Source organism: Oncorhynchus kisutch, linkage group LG5, assembly GCF_002021735.2.
Source record: "Oncorhynchus kisutch isolate 150728-3 linkage group LG5, Okis_V2, whole genome shotgun sequence".
Lineage (NCBI taxonomy): Eukaryota > Metazoa > Chordata > Actinopteri > Salmoniformes > Salmonidae > Oncorhynchus > Oncorhynchus kisutch.
Genome location: NC_034178.2, coordinates 35,642,844 through 35,667,730, shown reverse-complemented (window position 1 = coordinate 35,667,730; position 24,887 = coordinate 35,642,844). Strand labels below are relative to the sequence as shown.

At 43.4% G+C, this 24,887-nt stretch overlaps 1 protein-coding gene across 1 annotated transcript in view; it reads right to left on the bottom strand.

The window, feature by feature from the left end:
- Nucleotides 1–623, bottom strand: part of LOC109890185 (cadherin-4-like) — a 242,741-nt gene extending 242,118 nt beyond the window's left edge. The window contains exon 1 of the mRNA XM_020482164.2: nucleotides 399–623. Coding sequence (XP_020337753.1) covers nucleotides 399–455 — 57 coding nt within the window. The 5' untranslated portion in view covers nucleotides 456–623. The remainder of the gene's footprint in view (nucleotides 1–398) is intronic.
- Between the last annotated feature and the right edge of the window lie 24,264 nt (nucleotides 624–24,887).

Genomic DNA, 24,887 nt, shown 5'->3' with positions numbered 1-24,887 from the left:
TCCTCTGCAATTGAAATAACACACTAGTAGACTACTGCAGTTCATTCAGTAGACTAAAGTAACCTAAATTAGTTTTTTTTTAAAGGCGCTCAAAATTCATAGCCGATTGGTTTATTCAGGCACCTGTCATTCAATACGGATGTATCTTTTCGTGACCAAACCCGAAATGACTGCTGCCTACAAAATCATTTTGAAGAATCGTTTGAAAGTATCGTGACATTATACGTAATTTAAATGCATTATGTTCCCTATTGCCAAAATTCTACTGCAAGGAAAAGTCACTCATCGCCACAATTCAGCACCACATGCACTGCGCTGCAAAGCTCGTGTATGCCAAACGGGCACAGCAGTGCAGTAGACTACTTCTAACGTATTTCGAAAATAAATAAATATCTTACCCAAGATGTGTCCACAACTAAGGTGCACGTCAGTATAAGAACGGAGCCTAAATTCATCTTTGCCAGAGCGCTGTAAAATCAAGGGACAGAGATTGGCCCGACTCGCCTTCTTCGAAGAAATTGTATAATTCCCGGAGCTCTCTTCTTGGATGCAGTTCTGAGCGCAATAAGAAGCTCTGTGAGAAATTGTCCCGACTTCTCTAGAGCAAAACTGCCGCTGAGGAGAGCGATGCCGATGCTGCTCTGTACGAAGGAGCAGCTCGCTTATTGGTTGGAAACGTCACCACAACCTATCCTACCCGAACATAATGCACGGTAGTCTAATGTGACTGTAAAACGGGTATCAACTAGATTCAGCCGCGGGACCATTTTTTTTCTTGAGTGGTGGAACATAATTACAAATCATGTGGACTGCAAATTGACCGCAAGAAGCCCAAACGTATATAATATTTGACTAGAACATAAACATTCCAAACCTTGCTTAAATGTTCTACTACGCATGGGAATACATTTTTTTGCTCAGAAAACATTTTATGTGGGGGGGGGGGGTGCAAATAAAACCATGCCCACAGGCTGACAGTTGGGGAGCACTTTACATTTTCTCCTCTGATGTACTATAACTTATACATGAGTACAAGGAAGACACGTCAACGAGAAATAGGCCTACCGTGTGATTAAAGAATAGAGTAGCCCATAAAGATATGTATTAATTATTTGCTTTATGGAGTAATATTCTTGCTTGACACTTCTTGGTTTGAGTGAATCCCTTATTCTTATGTGTCCATGACCACGTGGGAGTCTTTCACACCACAGTTACCTGATCTTCTCTTGATATAGGGTGAAATAGAGTAAGACCCGCATTTATAAACAATTTTGTCATAACATTGTTTATTTTTTACAGCTAGACCAAACCACTGCAGTTGGCTATAGAATTTAACATTGAAATAATAATAATCGTATTATCATAGTCTCAAAACAACAGTATGGGTCAGCATGAAGACAAAGCTTAGGCTACCATTTTACCTTTTTGCAAGTTCTGAAATGTTTGGTTAGAATGGGCCAGCATATGAATAATAGGCTACTGGAATTTTCCAAATCAAAGCCAATTTTATTTATTACATGTGTAGAATACGCTGTTTGGGGTTTTAGGCTGGGTTTCTATACAGCACTTTGTGGCATCAACTGATGTAAGAAGGGTTATATAAATACATTTGGTCTAGACTTTACAGTGAAACGCTTGCTTACAAACCTTTCCCAAAGATGCAGAGTTTAAAAATAATAAGAAATGTAATAGTAACTAACACACAAGGAATAAAATAAAATACACAAGAATGGAGCTATATACAGGGAGAACTAATACCAGATCAATGTGCAGAGGTACGAGGTACTTGAGGTAGATATGTACATGAAGGCAGGGTAAAGTGACTAGGCATCCGGATATATAATAATAATAAGAGTCAAATAAAGAACAGCGTACCAGCAGCAAATGATGTGTGTGTCTGTATGTTTGTGTTGTGTCGGTATTCGTGTGTGTTGCGTGTATGTGTGTGCGTATGTATAGTGCATTCAGAAAGTATTCAGGTGTGGCATATGAAGTAGCTGATTAAACAGCATGATCATTGCACAGGTGCACCTTGTGCTGGGAACAGTAAAAGGCAGTTTTGTGACACAATACAATGCCACAGATGTCTGCAGGAATGTCCACCAGAGCTGTTGCCAGATAATTGTATGTTACTTTTTCTACCATAAGCCGCCTCCAATGTCGTTTTTTAGAATTTGGCAGTACGTCCAACCGGCCTCACAACCACAGACCACGTGTTACCACGCCAGCCCAGGACCTCCACATCTAGCTTCTTCACCTGCGGGATTTTCTGAGACCAGCCACCCGGACAGCTGATGAAACTGTGGGTTTGCACATCCGAATAATTTCTGCACAAACTGTCAGAAACCGTCTCAGGGAAGTTCATCTGCGTGCTCATTGTCTCACCAGGGTCTTGACCTGACTAGTTCAGAATCAAAACCAACTTCAGTGGGCAAATGTTCACCTTCGTTGGCCACTGGCACGATGGAGAAGTGTGCTCTTCACGGATGAATCACGGTTTCAACAGTACCGGGCAGATGGCAGACAGTGTATAGCGTCATGTGGGCGAGTGGTTTACTGATGTCAACTTTGTGAACAGAGTGCCCCATGGTGGCGGTGAGGATATGGTATGGGCAGGCATAAGCTACGCACAACAAATGCAATTGCATTTTATCAATGGCTATTTCTACAGACTGGTTTTCTGATCCACGCCCCTACCTTTTTTGTGACCAACAAATGTACATCAGTATTCCATAGATTAGGGCCTAATGAATTTATTTCACTTGATTTTCAACTGATTTCCTTATATGAACTGTAACACAGTAAAGTCTTTGAAATTGTTGCATGTTGCGTTTATTTTTATTTTTTGTTCAATGTAGTGTTTGAATGTGTGAGGGATTTGTGTGTGAGTTTGTACTGTATTATGGTGTGTATATAAAGTCTAGTGAGTGTGCGTAGAGTCAGTGCAGATAGTTTGGGTACCATTCATTGACGATTTAGCAGTGTTGGCTATTTAGCAGTTTTATGACTCGGGGTAGAAGCTGTCTTGGAGTCTGTTGGTCAGTGAGCCAATGCTCCAATACCGTTTGCTGGACGGCAGCAGAGTGATCAGTCTATGGTTTGGGTGGCTGGAGTCTTTGGCAATTTTTCAAGCCTTCCTCTGACACCACCTGATATAGAGTTTCTGGATGGCAGGGAGCTCGGCCCCAGTGCAGTGGTGGTGCGTGGGTAAAATCACCGGGGAAGCCAAGCCAAGCAAAGGAAAGGAAAGGAAAAAAAGCCATATGACAACCTATGTGTCGTGATAATTGCATTGTTTGCTTTATAACCTGTTAGTTCATATATCCGGTGGAGTCCACAAAGCATATAGCATGTAACAAACAGTTACATGACCTACAGCATGGTCAGACAAGTTAATGTTTCCGACATTTTTGAACTACAAAACAACTATTGATTTAGAACACCGGAGAGTTAAAATCAAATCAAAAAGAAAACAGGAGCTGCCTCCACTATTCCAGAACCATTTCAACTTCAACATTTCAACATCATCAAATCACCTAGTCTAAGACGGTGACAAATTAAAGATTCCAAAAACGATTTAGTCCCGTTAACATAAGCTAAATATCATGTGGCGGTCTAAAGTACTGATTTCTGTGTGTGTGTGTGTGCGCGCGTGTGTGCACGTGTGTGCACGTGTAAGTAAAAAAACGACATGTTGACTCATGCTAATTGTAGAGAAACGCAAATGCCATCCTCCTCTCTTTCATGTTGCCGAAATGGTCTATGACTTTGCCATACAGTACACACTTTCAGTTTTTGTTGTCCTAGGCTACCTGGCTTAAATACTTGCTCGCTTGCCTAACTTGCTTCCATGGGAAATTATTAGCCAGCTAGTTAACATTAGCATACTACATGTTGAACTTCCATCCTCTCAGGCCAGAGGCACAATGTATGAATTTATGGTTGGATCAGAATCACAGTTATAATCATTGGCCAGTATGGAGAATTAAATAAAACCACAAGTCCAAATCCCTATCTCCATCCATGGCTAATTTAGGAAAGGGCCAATTTTAGCTAGCTAGCTACCGGAGGAAAACCACACAACGAGATGCAACAATTCACGTTTTTTGGACTATGCTAAGCCCTTATTGATGTGGACGCCAATGAACAGCCCATTTGATGTGGATGGGGGCGTGCTCTTTCTTCAATCTTCACAATCAACTCCTTGTTCTTAGTAATGTTGAGGGAGAGGCTGTTGTCCTAGCACCATACTGCTAAGTCTCTGACTTCCTCCCTGAACTCTGACTCACCACCGTCGTCACTTGATGATGGTGTTCGTGTCATGTGCGGCCACGCAGTCGTGGGTGAACAGAACACAGTGTCTCCTGACCCCTCCTGTCTCAGCCTCCAGTATTTATGCTGCAGTAGTTTATGTGTCGGGGGCTAGGGTCAGTTTGTTATATCTGGAGTACTTCTCCTGTCTTATCCGGTGTCCTGTGTGAATTTAAGTATGCTCTCTCTAATTCTCTCTTTCTCTCTCTCGGAGGACCTGAGCCCTAGGACCATGCCTCAGGACTACCTGGCATGATGACTCCTTGCTGTCCCCAGTCCACCTGGCCGTGCTGCTGCTCCAGTTTCAACTGTTCTGCCTGTGATTATTATTATTTGACCATGCTGGTAATTTATGAACATTTGAACATCTTGGCCATGTTCTGTTATAATCTCCACCCGGCACACCCCTCATAGCCTGGTTCCTCTCTAGATTTCTTCCTAGGTTTTGGCCTTTCTAGGGAGTTTTTCCTTGCCACCGTGCTTCTACACCTGCATTGCTTGCTGTTTGGGGTTTCTGTACAGCACTTTGAGATATCCGCTGATGTACGAAGGGCTATATAAATACATTTGATTTGATAGTATAGGAGGGGACTAAGTACACACCGCTGAGCGTCCCCCGTGTTGAGGGTCAGCGTGGTGGAGGTGTCGATGCCTACCCTCACCACCTGTGGCTGACCTGTCAGGAAGTCCAGGATGCAGTTGCAGAGGGAGGGGTTTAGTCCCAGGTTCCCTAGCTTGGTGATAATCTTGGAGGTGACTATGGTTTTGAATTCTGAGCTGTAGTCTATGAACAGCATTCTCACAGTTATTTCCCCTCTTGCCCAGTAATCTGTAAACTGTATTTCCATATACATGCCAATTAACAAGGCTAATGCCATTTCTGTCAGAACTATTGAATCACAAATGGTTCATTCTCTCTCTCTCTCTTTCTCTCCTCTCTCTGTAGCCTATACTGCTCTTCCTGATTGCTGTAGAGTAAGATGTTGATACCAATTATAAACTGGGTGGTTCGAGCCTTGAATGCTGATTGGCTGACAGACGTGGAATATCAGATCATATACCACGGGTATGACAAAACATTTATTTTTACTGCTCTAATTAAATTGGTAACCAGTTTATAATAGCAATAAGGCACCTCGGGGGTTTGTGATATATGGCCAATATACCACGGCTAAAGGCTGTGCGCTCCGTGCTGCGTCGTGCATTATAACAGCCCTTCTTAGCCCTGGTATATTGGCCATATGCCACACCCCCTCAGACCTTATTGCTTAAATATAACACACCTGTACAATCTGTCTCAGAATAAACAACTAGGCTAAGAATTTAGATCTGTAAGAAATAGACAGTGCTGCAGTCTATCCTTCATAGTGTCATTGAGGCTCATAACACTGGAGACTATAGAAGGTGTTGCTAAGTTGAGCCTAAGCTTGGTCTAAATTTTAATAATGCTGACATTTCATAAAGCCTATGAGGGTTCCTGGATTTCCATATCTAAGAGGTCATGACAATTTAATCCCATCAAAAGGAATATGACAGTGCAGCTGCGTCAATCATTGTAGCTCAGTTTCTGGCCCTGACACAACCATTAACTTTGTTTCTTTTATTTATGCATCATCAATGAGCATCACAAAATGTGTCAAAAATGTCCTGATAATCTGTTTGTAATGATAATCTGCTGTTTGCCTAGCACGTAATAATGAAGTTGTACTATAGTAGACTACATTGCACTTGATCTTTATGTTACAACAAACACAAGTTAAACCATATGTTTACGGCTGACCAGTGGAAGGGGCTTTTGGGCACATGTATTATTCCATGTTAACACAGGGCATTGTGACTTGTGTTTTCATTACTCCCAGCCAGGCCTGGCAGGAAGGCTGCTCAATAACTGTTGAAGGACTTAAAATCCACTGGCTTGTTCTTTAAACAATGATTTTAATAATTCACTTCATAGCTTCTATCCTGCTTCCACTTCCTGGACAGAACAGGACTGTTGACAGGAAACACGACTTTGTATGAATAGAGAATGCAAACTTCTCCTCGTTTTATGTTACTTCAGATCTCCAGATAGACCCCAATTCGACGAGGTATCTACCGTAGCTTTTGTATCACTTTTGTAGGCTCTAATTTCCTAGATCGTCACCACCGTCTTGAACAGTGGAGGCTGGTGGGAGTAGCTATAGGAGGACGGGCTCATTGTAATGTCTGGAATGGAATATATGGAACGGCATCAAGCAAGTGGTTTCTATATGTATGCTCTGTTTGATACCGTTTCATTTAGTCTATTCCAGCCTTTACAATGAGCTCGTCCTCCTATAGCTCCTCCCACCAGCTCCCACTGGTCTGGAACAGCGTGTCGAGGGTCTGACATTCTCAGTGTTATGGAACCCCAGTGCACCACCTCCCTGTCAGGCCCTCTGCTGTGCCCATTATGATTTAATGGCTCTAACACAGGCCTACAGAGCTGCCAGTCTCATCCCACAGAACAAACACAATGCTATTCATGAAAAATATTGTTTTGCTGAATTACTACCCCAAAGCAGAGGCTGACTGATTCTCTGCTCAGTAAACTCCATGGCTCGGAGGTACTCTGCCAGTTTTGGAATGCAAGTAAATAATTCCACTCACTATAGAGCATTTGCCTAATAAAAATACCATCTGGGCACTTGAAGTGAATTGGTTTAAGGCCATGCTGAATTATTAAACAAATCTCACCAAATGGGTCCCAGTTCTCTTTTTAAAGGGGGAAATAAGTTACGAGCACCATACCATAGACTCTACAGGCTGTCTCAAACGAATTTGATTCTCCAATTGTTTTTCCTAAATTGTTTCTCTGCAGAGCCTGTTCTAATACAACGAGTTGGACGCACAGTTTCTCCCCTTCCTCTCTGAGAATGAACTTAAAGCTTACCTTTTTCTAATGACATCAGTGTGACTCCAATACAATGAAGTGTTATGGAGCAACACTTTTCAGTTTGTCATATTAGATCACTTCGCTTGATCCATTCCTGAGTAGTAACACTGTCATTACTGTTGTATTTACATGTTGTTACATAGTCATTGAGTAGTTGCATTGTTATTGCACAGTAATGGAGCTTAGCTGTAGTACACAGGGAATGTCAAGTTAGCAATAACACACAAATAATGGATTGAGATCTTTTGTCACGAATAGTCTGATTATCCAGTGGTGAGTGATAAACAAAAATAAGCCAAACACATTCCCTTTAAATTGAATATAAATATACTATGAACAAAGCAATTTCATCCATGAACTGATTCTTTAATCTAACACTGACTAACACTAACACTAGATAATGTGCTATATCATTGTGCACTGTTCCGATATGCTTGGCAGATACAGTGCCTTCAGAAAGTATTCACACCCCTTGACTTTTTCCACATTGTGTTGTGTTACAAAGAGGGATTAAACATTTATTTTATTGTCAATTTTTTTTCAACAATATACACAAATAAATTACACAAGTATTCAACCCCCTGAGTCAATACATGCTAGAATCAGCTTTGGCAGCAATTACAGATGTGAGTCTTTCTGGGTAAGTCTCTTTGCAGACCTGGATTGAACAATATTTGCACATAATTTTTTTTTTAATTCTTTAAGTTCTGTCAAGTTGGTTGTTGATCATTGCTAAGACGGCCATTTCCAAGTCTTGCCATAGATTTTCAAGATGATTTAAGTCCAAACTGTAACTAGGCCACTCAGGAACATTCAATGTAATATTGGTAAGCAACTCCAGTGTATATTTGGCCTTGTATTTTATGTTATTGTGCTCCTGAAAGGTACATTTTTCTCCCAGTGTCTGTAGGAAAGAAGACAACTCGATTTTCCTCTAGGATTTTGCCTCTGTTTAGCATTATTCCTTTTCTTTTATCCTAAAAAACTCCCAAGTCCTTGCCGATGACAAGCATTATGCTGCCACCACCATGCTTGAAAATATGAAAAGTGATACTTATTGATGTATTGTGTTGGATTAGCCCCAAACATTCTGCTTTTTATTCAGGACATAAAGTTAATTTCTTTGCGAATGTTTTTGCAGTTTTACTTTAGTTCCTTATTGCAAACAGGATGCATGTTTTTGAAATATTTATATTCTGTATGGGCTTCCTTTTTTGCGCGGCATTGTAAAAATTCCCTGGTCTTCGTTGTTGATTCTGTGTTTGAAAATCACTGCTCGACTGAGGGACCTTACAGCTAATTGTATGTGTGGTTTACAGAGATGAGGTAGTCATTTAAAACTAATGTTAAAACACTATTATTGCGACACATAGTGAGTCTATGCAACTTATTATGTGACTTGTTAAGCACATTTTTACTCCTGAAATGATTTAGGCATGCCATAACAAAAGGGTTGAATACTTATTGAATCAAGACATTTTGGCTTTTAATTTTCAATTAATTAGTAAAAAATGTCTTAACCCCAATATGTTTAATGTGTAGGTCAGTGACACAAAATCTCAACTCAAGTGGTGTAAATACTTTCCTAAGGCGCTGTATTTCAACACAACAGAGCAATCCTCTCTGTGTACAAGGCTGTCTTCTACACCCAAACAGCCAGAAGAAATCATTAGTTAATAGGTCAGTAGGGGATGAGAACCAAGAGCCGCCTGTATCTCCCTGACCTTTTGACTGCACTTTCAATATACAAGGATTGCATGATAGGCGTATAGAGCCCCTGACTGTGATGGATGACTGTGGATGTCGTTTTATTTTCATTTGCACTGCGACGTCAGGATCTACTCTGCTTAATTAACCTCTCTGTCTGTTTCCACTTCACCTCGTGTCCAAGTCACATGGAGGAAATGACTAGCGTGGCTACGGAGTCAATGTATTTCACCAAAAAAATGCACTGTATTGTCTACGGTTGGCAAATGTCCCTGGAAATGACACTTGTTTAATAGAGGTCCCTTGAGACGATGTTGGGTATATGAGTGTGCATGTACTCATTCCATTTATGCAGACTTTGATGAAAATAAATTCATATGTTTCTTGTGATGGTCATTTTGTTATTTGGGAGTGCTGACAGCAGCTTTAAAGGGATACTTCCACGGAGACAGATCAACTCAGGGGACCTATTTGTATGTCTCTGCATCCAGCGTGAAGTAAGTTAGAGGTAGTTTCACTCACATTGACTAGAAGTCTAAGGTATTTAATAGCAAGCAATTGCGCTAATGCTAGTAAGCAACTTCCTTCAAAACAGCAAGCAGAGACATTAAAATGGTGAAGTATCCCTTTAAGGCTGGCGTGCATGCACCGGATGTGGAGCTAGCATTTGTCTGCCGAACGTTTAGCGCACTGTGTTTTTGGGACCAAACCGCTGTAGACGTCTGACCATTTTTCACACACTTCTACATTCTAAAGAATGTAATGTTCCTTAAACGTTTTATAAAAAAGGAGGCAGGCTACTAATTGTACTGATTGTGCAATTTATGTGTGAATTATATGAATTCCTAGTCGTTTAAAAAAATAATAATGCAAACCCAGCATTTACATGACTGCATTGTGTACTCTCATATGAGGCCATATTAATTAATAAAATATGTCATCTTGAGGGGGGTTCACTTCAATAAAAGGCAGCCTCACAACTTCTCTCTGTCTCTACAAAAATGCAATATCGCACAAAACTGCAGTGTGAATAATTCAGAGGCAGAATGCATAAATAGTGGATTAGACTTGATTTAATTATGCCTGTGCGAATGCAGAGTGTGGCATTATACAAACAAAGGCAAGCAACCGAAATGAAACGACTCTGTGCCCAACCTGTCCGACAGAGAAGCTAAGAGCAGGACTCTGTAGAGATCATACACTACTCACAGGACCACCACATCACCCAGGGTACTGAAATTGAGTTTTATAATATAATGTTGCATTGTAATGCTATTGGAAAAGGTTGGAGGGTCAGGGATGTATGGTGTAGGCATACAGTATCTAACATCAAGATCCAACCTGATGACTGACCTTAGCCTTACCGATGGTTGTTGCTTTGTAAAAGGCAGTCAACATTATCTTGATTTAAGGATGACACTGGTATACTAATATATGGTACACATTACCAAAGGGTCTGCTGGGTAAACATTCAGCATCCATAGTTTTTTTGCTGTTGCCCAACACACAAGTATGTGGACACAAATGAGTGGATTCAGCTATTTCAGCCACACCCGTTGCTGACAGGAGTATAAAATCGAGCACACAGCCATGCAATCTCTATAGACAAGCATTGGCTGTAGAATGACCTTACTGAAGACCTCAGTGACTTTCAACATGGCACCGTCATAGGATGACACCATTCCAACAAGTCAGTTCTCAAAATTTCAGCCCTGCTAGAGCTGCCCCGGTCAACTGTAAGTGCTGTTATTGTGAAGTGGATACGTCTAGGAGCAAAACGTTTCATCCGCGAAGTGGTAGGCCACACAAGCTCACAGAACAGGACACCCGAGTGCTGAAGCACGTAGCGCTTAAAAATCATCTGTCCTTGGTTGCAACACTCACTACCGAGTTCCAAACTGTCTCTGGAAGCAACGTCAGCACAATAACTGTTCATCGGGAGCTTCATGAAATGGGTTTCCATTGCCGAGCATCTACACACAAGCCTAATATCACCATAAACACTGCCAAGTGTCGGCTGGAGGGGTGTAAAGCTCGCCACCATTGGACTCTGGACAAGTGGAAACGCATTCTCTGGAGGGATGAATCACGCTTCACCATCTGGTAGTCCGACGGACTAACTCTGGGTTTGGCGGATGCCAGGAGACAGTACCTGCCCGAATGCATAGTGCCAACTGTAAAATTTGGTGGAGGATGAATAATGGTCTGGGGCTGTTTTTCATGGTTTGGGCTAGGCTCCTTAGTTCCAGTGGAGGAAATATATTAACGTTGCAGCGTACAATGACATTCTAGACGATTGTGTGCTTCCAACTTTGTGGCAATAGTTTTGGGAAGACCCTTTCCTGTTTCAGCATGACAATTCCCCCATGCACAAAGCGAGGTCCATGCAGAAATGTTTTTTCGAGATAGTGTGGAAGAACTTGACTGGCCTGCACAGAGCCCTGACCTCAACCACATCGAACACCTTTGGGATTAATTGGAACGCTGACTGTGAGCCAGGCCTAATCGTCCAACATCAGTGTCCGACCTCACTAATGCGTTTGTGGCTGAATAGAAACAAGTCCCTGCAGCAACGTTCCAACGTAGTGGAAAACCTTCCCAGAAGAGTGGAGGCTATTATAGCAGCGAAGGGGAGAACAACTGCCCATGATTTTGGAATGAGTGTCCACATACCTTTGGTCATGTAGTATATATCCTGTACATGAGTGTGTGGTAAGAAAGTATTAGAGATGAGTTATGGGTATAATAACTGTATTACCATGGAAATAAGCCAGTGTATAGAGAGGATGTCGAGTGGCCAAAACATTGTTAACATCTCCTTCAGAGTGCACACATTATTCCCATTTACGGAGTGAAATTGATCACGCTACACCATTCTATGCTACTAATATTTCAACCCTGAGTAGAATGTCTATTCAGGTTGTGTGGGAGCAGGTGTACCTGAGAAGGCTATGGTGAGAAATGTGAACTGATTGCAGAGTGATTCTGTGGGTCATGGAATTCAATATGAGGAACTAACAGTAATCTCAGGCGTACATGGGCTGAATGGCTGATCAAGTTCAGGGAGAGAATGGGACTTGGCAGTAATGCAGGGAAGACCCTTTTCATCCAGAGCCACCGGCTTTCATTACAACACACCTTTGAAACGGACACTGTATAATTACAGGCAAAACCTAAACACTCATATTATTCACAAATAATAGTACTCTGACTTTCAACTAAACCTAGCCTACACAGGGGTGTGCACAACACATTTAAAGATGTAAAGCCAGACAATTTGATTTATGCTAATGTTGCCTCCATTTTATTGTTGTCCTCACATTCAATTTTCTTGTTTCCATTGTGCGAGCGTTTGCCATCTTGGCCACTGTGTTCAATTTCCAAATGTTAAAATGAATGGATTTGTAGCCCCCTGTGAGCAGCTGTCAGCTGCTGAACCTCCTGCAGTATTTCCCATTGGCAAGACTGTTACAACTATCCGTGTATGTGTGTATACATTTTACCCTATTTTAATTCGCTCTGCCCTCTGTGTCTCCTTCCAGGTATAGATATGAAATATTGACTGCTCTCATCTGGAGGCGCATTTTCCCCCCTCAGCTATTTCACTATCAAAGTGCTGACACAGCAAAGTGGGGCGAGAGAGAGAGAGAGCAGGCACTCAAGAGGGAGATTCAAGTTAGCACGGGAGAGTAAGAAAAATGATAGCCACAAAGCAGGGATAGACAGCAGTTAAGATCAACAATATGAAGTACATAAACACAAGTATAGATAGAGAAAAGATGATAGAGGTGTAAATAGACAATGATAAAGAGAGGCAATCAAAAGAAACCACTAAGTGGCAGTGAAAGGTATGGGATCAATATCATGCCAAATGTATTCGCAGATGTAAATCACTTTCCACAAATATAAATCACTTTCCACAAATGTAAAAAAACTTTCCACAAATGTAAATCACTTTCCACAAATGTAAATCACTTTCCACAAATGTAAATCGCTATCCACAAATGCATTCACTATCCACAAACAAACACCTTTTGATTTTGTATTTGTAAATCGAGGGCCCTAAGTAAAATGACTGCCATAAAGATTTGCACATAGGAGAGATACAGTGCCTTGCAAAAGTATTCACCCCCCTTGGCGTTTTTCCTATTTTGTTGCATTACAACCTGTAATTGAAATTGATTTTTATTTGGATTTCATGTAATGGACACACACAATTCCAAATTGGTAAAGTGAAAGGAAAAAAATTACTTGTTTAAAAATAAAAAAATACAAATAACAAACAGAAAAGTGATGCACGCATATGTATTCAAACTCTTTGCTATGAAGCCCCTAAATAAGATCTGGTGCAACCAATTACCTTCAGAAGTCACATAATTAGTTAGATTGCACACAAGTGGACTTCATTTAAGTGTCACATGATCTGTCACATGATCTCAGTATATATACACCTGTTCTGAAAGGCCCCAGAGTCTGCAACACCTCTAAGCAAGGGACACCAGCAAGCAAGTGGCACCATGATGACCAAGGAGCTCTCCAAACAGGTCAGAGACAAAATTGTGGAGAAGTACAGATCAGGGTTGGGTTATAAAAAAATATCCCAAACTTTGAAAATCCCACGGAACACAATTAAATCCATTATAAAAAATTTGAAAGAATATGGCAACACAACAAACCTGCCAAGAGAGTGCCGCCCACTAAAACTCACAGACCAGGCAAGAAGGGCATTAATCAGAGAGGAAACAAAGAGACCAAGCATGTCATTGAAGCAGCTGCTAAGCTCCACAACTGGGCTTTACGGAAGTGTGGCCAGAAAAGTCATTGCTAAAATAAAAAAATAAGCAAACACATTTGGTGTTTGCCAAGAAGCATGTGGGAGACTCCCCAACATATGGAAGAAGGTACTCTGGTCAGATGAGACTAAAATTGAGCTTTTTGGCCATCAAGGAAAACGCTATGTCTGGTGCAAACCCAACACCTCACATCACCCCGAGAACACCATCCCCACAGTGAAGCATGGTGGTGGCAGCATCATGCTGTGTGGATGTTTTTCATCGGAAAGGACTGAGAAACTGGTCAGAATTGAAGGAAGGATGGCGCTAAATACAGAAATAGATTTCCCTCAAGAATTTCCCTGTCTTCCAGAGATTTGAGACTGGGACGGAGGTTCAACTTCCAGCAGGACAATAACCCTAAGCATACTGCAAAAGCAACACTTGACTGATTTAAGGGGAAATGTCTTGGAATGGCCTAGTTAAAGCCCAAACCTCAATCCATTTGAGAATCTGTGGTATGAGTGCTAGCCTCTCTACACTGGCTTCCTGTTAAGGCTAGGGCTGATTTTCAAGGGTTTACTGCTAACCTACAAAGCATTACATGGGCTTGCTCCTACCTATCTTCCTGATTTGGTCCTACCGTACATACCTACACATATGCTATGGTCACAAGAGGCAGGCCTCCTTACTGTCCCTAGAATTTCTAAGCAAACAGCTGCAGGCAGGACTTTCTCCTATAGTGCTCCATTTTTATGGAATGGTCTGCCTATTCATGTGAGAGACGCAGACTCGGTCTTGACCTTTAAGTCTTTATTGAAGACTCATCTCTTCAGTAGGTCCTATGATTGAGTGTAGTCTGGCCCAGGAGTGTGAAGGTGAATGGAAAGGCACTGGAGCAACGAACCGCCCTTGTTGTCTCTTCCTGGCCGGTTCCCCTCTCTCCACTGGGATTCTCTGCCTCAAACCCTACTACGGGGGCTGAATCACTGTCTTACTGGTGCTCTTCCATGCCGTCCCTAGGAGGGGTGCGTCACTTGAGTGAGTTGAGTCACTGATGTGATCTTCCTGTCCAGGTTGGCGTCCCCCCTCGGGTTCATGCCGTGGGAGAGATCTTCGTGGGCTATACTCGGCCTTGTCTCAGGATGGTAAGTTGGTGGTTGAAGATATCCCTCTAGAGGTGTGGGGGCTGTGCTTTGGCAATGTAGTTGGGGTTATACAACCCTTTTTTCTATGACTACATATCGCTGTCTACCGTGCTAACCTTTTTTCTGTGTGAGAGAACTTCTTGTCTTTTTCTTGTTGTCAAATCCCTGCCAAAAGTCAGGTGATCTAAGTGCTTCCAAATATGGAGTTGCAGGTCTGCCATATCTGTCATGTTTTGACAACAAGACAACAAGAAAAAGACAAGAAGTTCTCTCACACAGAAAAAAAGTTAGCACGGTAGACAGCGATATGTAGTCATAGAAAAAAGGGTTGTACCCGTAGAAAGCGATTTCTATAAATCACTGGCAGCCTCTCGTTCGGCCATATTGATGCCTGCCTTTCAAGGTTGCAGAAATTATACTATGGTAAGCATAATATGTTAACCATATGTGTAACCATAGCATGTCCAACGTAAATAATCGAAACCCTAGCCCTAGATTACTCTAGCCCTGCCAAAAGTCAGGTGACCTATGTGCTTCCAAATATGCAGTAGCAGGTCTGCCATATCTGTCATGTTTGCGCATTTCTCTCCTATGGGCAAATCTTTATGGCAGTCATTTTACTTAAGGCCCTCGATTTACAAATACAAATCAAAAGATGTTTGTGTGTGGTGAATTGCATTTGTGAATAGGAATTTACATTTGTGGATAGGGATATACATTTGTGGAAAGTGTTTTAAAATTGTGGAAAATTATTTACATTTGTGGATGGGTGATTTACATTTGTGGAAATGGATTTACATTTGTGGAAAGTGATTCATATTTGTGGAAAGTGATTCATATTTGCGGAAAGTGATTCATATTTGCGAGTACATTTGGCATGATATTGATCCCACAGAAAGCAGAGAAAGATAAGAAGGGGAAAACGGAGGGATACACTTCTGTGAAAAGTTGCTGTTTTGAGGGCATGCATGACAAGATGTTTCATTGTACACAGTAATTATGTATTGTGATGATCCTCTGCATAAATAAACTCTGATTCAATATCCAGTCTCACCATCCAAAGCACAGACATCACACAAGGGGAAGCTGTGGTCCTGTCTGTGACAATTCTGGTAGAACAGATCCCTGGTCTATCATTAATGTCTCCATTTACAGTAAATCTATAGACGGAGAATGAGGGAGACATTACTGAAGAGCTAACTGTCTGTGATGGTGCTTTTGTTTCCCATGTGAGATGAAAGGGTAGACTAGAGGGTGTGTCCTGTGATTTTCCACAACGAGGGACAGAAGAACATAAAACATGAAAAGTGGCTAAATATGGAAACAGATGCACTAATGGAGATAGAAATGGATCTCGGCTTGGCTATGAATCTTTTGGGGAATATGTAAATTATACAAGGGTGAATTGATGGGAATAAACAAAATCCTCTTAAAATATGATGAAATTGGGGAGGGGACTGTCGGAGTTCATTCGTACGTTCACTAGTATGTTAGTCTCGCACAATATCTCAGAAAGCACTAGCCCGATTTGGATGAAATTTTGAAAGGTCACTCCCCTCACCCCATTTAACCTAAAGTCATGAATGTCGGTACATACAGTAGGTTCCTCTCCACACAAGGAGCAAATTTGCCTAAGGGACCCATAAGGTCCACTATGATAGATTATCAGCCATTTAGAATTTTGTGAAAACACTTATCTACAACACTTCTTCTGGCACCCAATGACCGAACTGCACGAAAATTGATATGTGGCATTTATGGACAAAGTTCTCTCAATGCAATATTTTCCAGACTAGTACCTAAAACAACATGGCTGCTATTGATCAAAAACATTCACAAAGTAGAGCAGAGCTCAACTATTTCTACCGCTGCGCTGGAAGGGTTCTTGCTGCTCACATTCCCACAATCCCCGCACATTTCTCCTGCCGAATTTGTTGTTGGTGAAAACCCAATGTAAGCAGAGATGCAAAGTTCGCAGGTTGATGTTTATTGTCATGAGTCTTGTCATGGAGGCAGACTTGAGCAATTTCCCCTTAGATAGGCCAGCTGCAAAGTAATTATTGGCTATATTGTTAGTTTAAGGTTCGGGTTAGGCATTAGGGTTAGCAATGTGGTTAAAGTTAAGATTAGGTTTAAATCAGATTTTTTGACTTTGTGGTTGTGCCAGCTAGTGACCAGAGCTGCCCCCAGAACAAGATTCATGACGAACAATACTAACCTGCGCGAGGTTCACAGCCAAGGGAGTTCAATCAGGAGTAGGCCACACACCTCACGCGAGACTTCCTACCACGAAATCTACCACTGTCTACACAGCAGGAATATAGCGTGGTTTGGACAAAAGTCTGATTCAGACTTTGATAGCGAGGGACACATTTGACTTTAAGTCTGGTACAATACATTCAGAAAGTATTCAAACCCCTTGACTTTTTCCACATTTTGTTACGTTACAGACTTATACTAAAAATGATTACATATAGATATCAATACATAGATCTCAATCTACACACAATACATTATGAAAAGTAAAAACTGTTTTTTAGAAATGTTTGTTAATGTATTAAAAATAAAAAACATATACCTTATTTACATAAGTATTCAGACCTTTTGCTATGAAACTCAAAAGTGAGCACAGCTGCATCCTTTTCCCATTGATCATCCTTGATATGTTTAAACAACTTGATTGGAGTCCACCTGCGGTAAATTCAATTGATTGGACATCATTTGGAAAGGCACACACCTGTCTATATAAGGTCCTACAGTTGACAGTGCATGTCAGAGCAAAAAACCCAAGCCATGAGGTCGAAGAAATTGTCCACAGAGCTCCGAGACAGGATTGTGTCGAGGAACCCTTCCCCAGATCTGTGCCAAAAAGTGTCTGCAACATTGAAGGTCCCCAAGAACATAGTGGCCTCCATCATTCTCAAATGAAAGAAGTTTGGAACCACCAAGACTCTTCCTAGAGCTGGCGCCCGGCCAAACTGACCAATCGGAGGAGAAGGGCCTTGGTCAGGGAGGTCACCAAGGACCCGATGGTCACTCTGCCAGAGCTCTAGAGTTCCTCTTGGGAGATTGGGAGAACTTTTCAGAACGATAACTCTCTGCAGCACTCCACCAATCAGGCCTTTATGGTAGAGTCGCCAGACAGAAGAGAGATCCTTGATGAAAACTTGCTCCAGAGTACTCAGGACCTCAGACAGGAACGAAGGTTCACCTTCCAACAGGACAACATTCCTAAGCACACAGACAAGACAACGCAGGAGGGGCTTTGGGACAAGTCTATGAATGTCCTTTAGTGGCCCAGCCACTAAAGGACGGACTTGAACCCGATCGAGCATCTCCTGAGAGACCTGAAAATAACTCAGCCAACTTGACAGAGTTTGATAGGATCTGCAGAGAAGAATTTGAGAAACTCCCCAAATACAGGTGTGCCAAGCTTGTAGAGTCATACGCAAGAAGACTCCAGGCTGTAATCGCTGCTGAAGGTGCTTCAATAAAGTACTAAGTAAAGGGTCTGAATACTTATGTAAATGTGATATATCAGTTTGTTATTTTTAATACATTTGCAAAAATTTCTCAACCTGTTTTTTCTTTTTCATTATGGGTTATTGTGTGATGAGTGGGGAAAAAAACATTTAATCAATTTTAGAATAAGGCTGCAACGTAACAAAATGTGGAAAAAGTCAAGGGGTCTGAATAGTTTCCGAATACACTATAAGTGGTACAAGGGGTTTTCAAACTCAAACTATCCCTTTTAATATATAAGAAATTACAATAATTGGAGCTAATTTACAGGGGTTTTCTGTATAGTACATAGGCGGTAATTTTCAGGATGGAAAAACATTTATAGAGCCAGTACATTATAATATTACCATCTTTTAGAACTAACAGTCAAATAAAAGCTAGACAGTCAGGGAGGCATTCAGGGAACATGCCCATTGATTTTGTTATAATGTTTCAGCAGAACACAGCATGAGGCACAGCACAATGCATAGAATTGCTGGAAACTTTGAAAAAAACTGTCTCTCAGCTCCATGCCAAGCGGTGTAGAATTGCTGGAAATTTGCTTAAAAAATTCTAACAAAACTCTATGCCTCCAAAATACCTGTAACTTTCTTGCTAATATGTGAGAGTTTACAGTCTAACATGTGAGGCAGAATGGAGGGCTGTTGTAACGGCGTTCTTCGTTTGTTGAAAGAGAGTCGGACCGAAATGCAGCGTGGTGGTTACTCATGTTCTTTAATGAAGAAAAAATGACGATACATGAAATAACTTAATAAATACAAAAACAACAAACGGAACGTGAAACCTAATACAGCCTATCTGGTGACACAACACAGAGACAGGAACAATCACCCACGAAATACAAAGCGAACTCAGGCTACCTAAATACGGTTCCCAATCAGAGGCAACGAGAAGCACCTGACTCTGATCGAGAACCGCCTCAGGCAGCCAAGCCTACACTCGACACACCCCTAATCAACCACAATCCCAATGCCTACAAAAACCCCCAATACGACAACACAATAACCCATGTCACACCCTGGCCTGAACAAATAATTAAAGAAAACACAAAATACTAAGACCAAGGCGTGACAGAACCCCCCCCCCCCCCCCCCAAGGTGCGGACTCCCGGACGCACCTCAAAACCATAGGGAGGGTCCGGGTGGGCGTCTGTCCATGGTGGCGGCTCCGGCTCGGGACGTGGACCCCACTCCATAAATGTCGTAGTTCCTCCCCTTCGCGTCCTGGGATAATCCACCCTCGCCGCCGACCATGGCCTAATAGTCCTCACCCAGAACCCCACAGAACTGAGGAGCAGACTGACAGCTCTGACTGCTCCATGCAGGCTGACAGCACCCTGCAGACTGGCAGCTCCTTGCAGACTGACAGCTCCTTGCAGACTGACAGCTCCCTGCAGACTGGCAGCTCCTTGCAGACTGACAGCTCTGACTGCTCCATGCAGGCTGGCAGCTCCTTGCAGACTGGCAGCTCCTTGCAGACTGGCAGCTCCTTGCAGACTGGCAGCTCCTTGCAGACTGACAGCTCCCTGCAGACTGACAGCTCCCTGCAGACTGACAGCTCTGACTGCTCCATGCAGGCTGACAGCTCCTTGCAGACTGACAGCTCCTTGCAGACTGGCAGCTCCTTGCAGACTGGCAGCTCCTTGCAGACTGACAGCTCCCTGCAGACTGGCAGCTCCTTGCAGACTGACAGCTCTGACTGCTTCATGCAGGCTGACAGCTCCTTGCAGACTGGCAGCTCCTTGCAGACTGACAGCTCCTTGCAGACTGACAGCTCCTTGCAGACTGACAGCTCCCTGCAGACTGGCAGCTCCCTGCAGACTGACAGCTCCCTGCAGACTGACAGCTCCCTGCAGACTGACAGCTCTGACTGCTCCATGCAGGCTGACAGCTCCTTGCAGACTGACAGCTCATTGCAGACTGACAGCTCCTTGCAGACTGGCAGCTCCTTGCAGACTGACAGCTCCCTGCAGACTGGCAGCTCCTTGCAGACTGACAGCTCTGACTGCTCCATTCAGGCTGACAGCTCCTTGCAGACTGGCAGCTCCTTGCCGACTGGCAGCTCCTTGCAGACTGACAGCTCCTTGCAGACTGACAGCTCCTTGCAGACTGACAGCTCCTTGCACACTGGCAGCTCCCTGCAGACTGACAGCTCTGACTGCTCCATGCAGGCTGACAGCTCCTTGCAGACTGGCAGCTCAGGCTGCTTCAAACAGGCAGGAGGCTCCGGCAGCGCAGGAGGGAAGGAAGGCTCTGGCTGTGCTGAACAGGCGGGAGACTCCGACAGAGCAGGAGAGGCGAGGCGCACTGTAGGCCTGATGCGTGGTGCGGGCACTGGTGATACTGGAGCGAGGACACGCAAAGGACGCCTGGTGCGGGGAGCTGCTACCGGAGGACTGGTGTGTGGAGGTGGCTCTGGATAGACCGGACCGTGCAGGCGCACTGGAGCTCTTGAGCACCGAGCCTGCCCAAGCTTACCTGGCTCGATGCCCACTCTAGCCCGGCCAATACGAAGGGCTGGTATGAACCGTACCGGGCTATGCACCCGCACTGGAGACACCGTGCGCTCACTAGCATAACACGGTGCCTGCCCGGTCTCTTTAGCCCCCCGGTAAGCACAGGGAGTTTGCGCAGGTCTCCTACCTGGCATAGCCATACTCCCTGTAAGCCCCCTCCAATAAATTTTTGGGGCCGACTCTCAGGCTTCCATCCGCGTCGCCGTGCTGCCTCTTCATACCAGCGCCTCTCTGCTTTAGCCGCCTCTAGTTCTTCCTTGGGACGACGATATTCTCCAGGCTGAGCCCAGGGTCCTTTTCCGTCCAGTTCCTCCTCCCATGTCCAATTCTCCAAGTGATGCAGCCTCTCCCACTGCAACTGCTCTTCACGATTAGCAGGGAGAGTTGGCTCAGGTCTGACACCCGACTCAGCCACTCTTCCTCTGAGCCCACCCCCCAATAAATTTTTGGGGCTGCTTTTCGGGTTTCCTTGCCAACCGTGTTCCCTCGTATCGTCGGCTCTTATCTCCGGCTGTCTCTGCTCTCCTAAGTGCCTCCACCTGTTCCCATGGGAGGCGATCTCTTCCAGCCAGTATCTCCTCCCAAGTGTAACAACCTTTGCCATCCAATTCGTCTTCCCATGTCCATTCCTCCTTTCGCTTTTCCTGCGGTTGCTGTCTGTTTCCACGCCGCTCGGTCCGTATGTGGTGGGTGATTCTGTAACTGCGTTCTTCGTTTGTTGAAAAGAGAGTCGGACCGAAATGCAGCGTGGTGGTTACTCATGTTCTTTAATGAAGAAAAAGTGACGATACATGAAATAACTTAATAAATACAAAAACAACAAACGGAACGTGAAACCTAATACAGCCTATCTGGTGACACAACACAGAGACAGGAACAATCACCCACGAAATACAATGCGAACTCAGGCTACCTAAATACGGTTCCCAATCAGAGGCAACGAGAAGCACCTGACTCTGATCGAGAACCGCCTCAGGCAGCCAAGCCTACACTCGACACACCCCTAATCAACCACAATCCCAATGCCTACAACAACCCCCAATACGACAACACAATAACCCATGTCACACCCTGGCCTGAACAAATAATTAAAGAAAACACAAAATACTAAGACCAAGGCGTGACAGCTGTCCTGTCCTGGGTGGTGCTACAGTAGGGAAACTTTGAAAAAAACTGTCTCTCAGCTCCATGCCAAGCGGTGTAGAATTGCTGGAAACTTGCTTAAAAAATTCTAACAAAACTCTATGCCTCCAAGATACCTGTAACTTTCTTGCTAATATGTGAGAGTTTACAGTCTAACATGTGAGGCAGAATGGAGGGCTGTCCTGTCCTGGGTGGTGCTACAGTAGGGTACAGTGTAAGAGCTTTGAGAGGAAAGCCCATTACCTGGGCCTTCTGAGGGCTGCTCAGTGCAGCCAGAGCTGGTACTCTTCAAGGCTGCGCTGGCCTGACCTGCTGTCAGGTGTTTATGGAGACATCACTTCATTAGCTGTGGACTGTGCTGGACGCACATAAGGGCCCACCATCTGCTCCCCAATCCTGTCCAAGGTTAAACAGAGAGAGAGAGAGAGAGAGAGAGATGGGTAGTGAATATAAGCAGGAAACACAGTGGGAAGGAGGGAGTTAGTGAGGAGTGCAAGCAACAACAAAAAAGAATGTGCACAAAAAGGAGAGAGTGGGTTGAGAAAAAGGTAGTGAAGAGAGCACCACTGTTTTGACCGTTGCCTGAAAGGCAATACGAAAAAAATGCATCAACATATTGAAGTTGACAAAATAGCTTTTCTGCATTTCTTCTTGCAAATATACAAACAAGAGTGCTTCACTGAATGGTTAATGTAAGTGTTCGAAAACAGTTTGGGTGTGTATGTGCATGAATATATGTGTACATGAGCAGGCTTGCAGTATGTGGGGGTGTATTTGTAAGTACACAAGAAAAAACAAAGATCACTTTTATGTTTTCCATTTTCTTAAGAGGAAATGGGGGAACCATTCAAAGGTCAACAATGTTTTCCTGTTGTCATACTAATGTGTTTAATTCATTAGACCAGCAGATAACATCAACCTTAGTATAAAAAGCGGTGCCTTTTAATGGTAATATTTGGGCATAAACAAGCATCAGAGCCAACAGACTGCACCTCATCCAAGTTAGTAATTGAGAGCTGCTCAGATCCTCCAAGCTTCTGATGATACCCAAACACACAGGCCAGCTCAGAGGGTATTCACTTACTCGGTTAATTGCTTTCACAGGCACTGATGAGTGCCATTAGCGAGGCCACGATCCCTCCCAGGAGTCGTAATGCAGAGATGCAATTAAAACAGGGCGCAGGTAGCCTAGTTGTTAAAGAGCGTAGGGCCAGTAACCAAAAGGTAGCTGGTTCGAATCATAGAGCCGACTAGGTGAAAAGTCTGTCGACGTGCCCTTGAGCAAGGTACTGAGCTCATGTAAGTCGCTCTGGATAAGAGCTTAAATGTGAAACATGGCACAGAAATCAAAGTCTGTACTTTCACAGCAACTTGTCCTGTTTTGGAGAAAGTTATGCATTAGAAGCGATGAGAGTGCGCAATGAGATGCCCATTAAGTAGACGTTTGTCTGTGAAAGATAGTTTTCTAAACAGATATATCTCTGAAATGAACATTGGGGGGGGGGGGGGAGTGTGTTTCTTCCCTCTAGAGATGTGCCAAGCCAAGAGCCGCAGGGCATTCATCACATTCACGGCTGTGTGAATGTCCCTGCTAACGGCACACCTTTGTACAGCCTGAGCTGCCAAGATACTTTCATCATGTCCTGAACTGAAAGGATCACATATTCATGGCCATTACGCTTCAGGGGTGAGAGGGATCAAACATCAAATTAAGTCGGATTTAGGGTCATTTAACTGTCTCTCTCGGGCACAAAGGGTGTTTTTTCTCCAGGGATGTAGTCTGGCCTCGCCTCGTCCGGCACCCACTAGTGCCATGCATTATAATCTCTGTATTTTTTTCACCTATCTTGAGCCTCATTAGAAAGACTTCCATGGCAACGCTAATCATTAATGGTGTGTGTGTGTACACGTGTGCGCATGTGTTTGTGTGTGTAGGGGTACGGATGGCTTATTTCCTCCCTCTCATCTTCTCTCAGCAATCGTTGATCTGCCGACCAATCTCAATTTACATGAAAAGCAATTACAGTGAGGCAGGGCAGAGTGTCTCATTCCAGAGCAGAAACAAAGGAATGCACAGGAATGTAGCCTAGCGCTCTGAAAGGGAGGAATTGAATGGAGGTATGCTGAGGCACAGCAGCACAATTGGATGTCAGAGCGATTGTCAGCTTTGATAAAGCTAACATTTTTCTTTTAACAGCTTACCACAGCCTTTGCATAAACAGACAGCCACTTGCTGTGTGTATTCATTAACAAATGAAAGCCAAGCTATGTTGTTGTTTTAGGGGTACATTCTTGAGCTACAGAACTCTAATGGGCCGACAGCTGAGTGTTAATGACCAGAACCCCCTCTGATTCTGATCAAAAGAGATAATGAGTTGCTTTTCAGAATTAGATGTTGAAATGAGAAAAAAAAACAATCTAAGAAAAAATGTGAGATCTCACCAAAAGGAGAAAAATATACTACGTTTTCCCCAAATCCCCAAGCAAATGAATCAATTCAGTGACCATTCAACACAGAAAACAAAAGATAATGTGGTTTGGGTTATTACAAAGTTTGGACTTTCAAATACAATTCAATTACTGTGCACACACACACACCCACACACAGAAAACAACGAGAGACATTTGTATTTTCAGTATGTGGATAAACCCATCCATCACAAAAATATAAAAATCTTTGACATAATCCAAAACAAACTCCAATGGAAGAGGAAGGGAGAGACAGAGGCAGGGGTTCAGGTCAGCGAGCAGGATGGAGGAAATGAGTAGAGACAGCCAGAGCTTTCTGTGGTGAGCCTGTGACACTGCCTGGCCAATTGTTAGCCTGGGTTTGCTGCCTGTCAGCCAGCACAAGG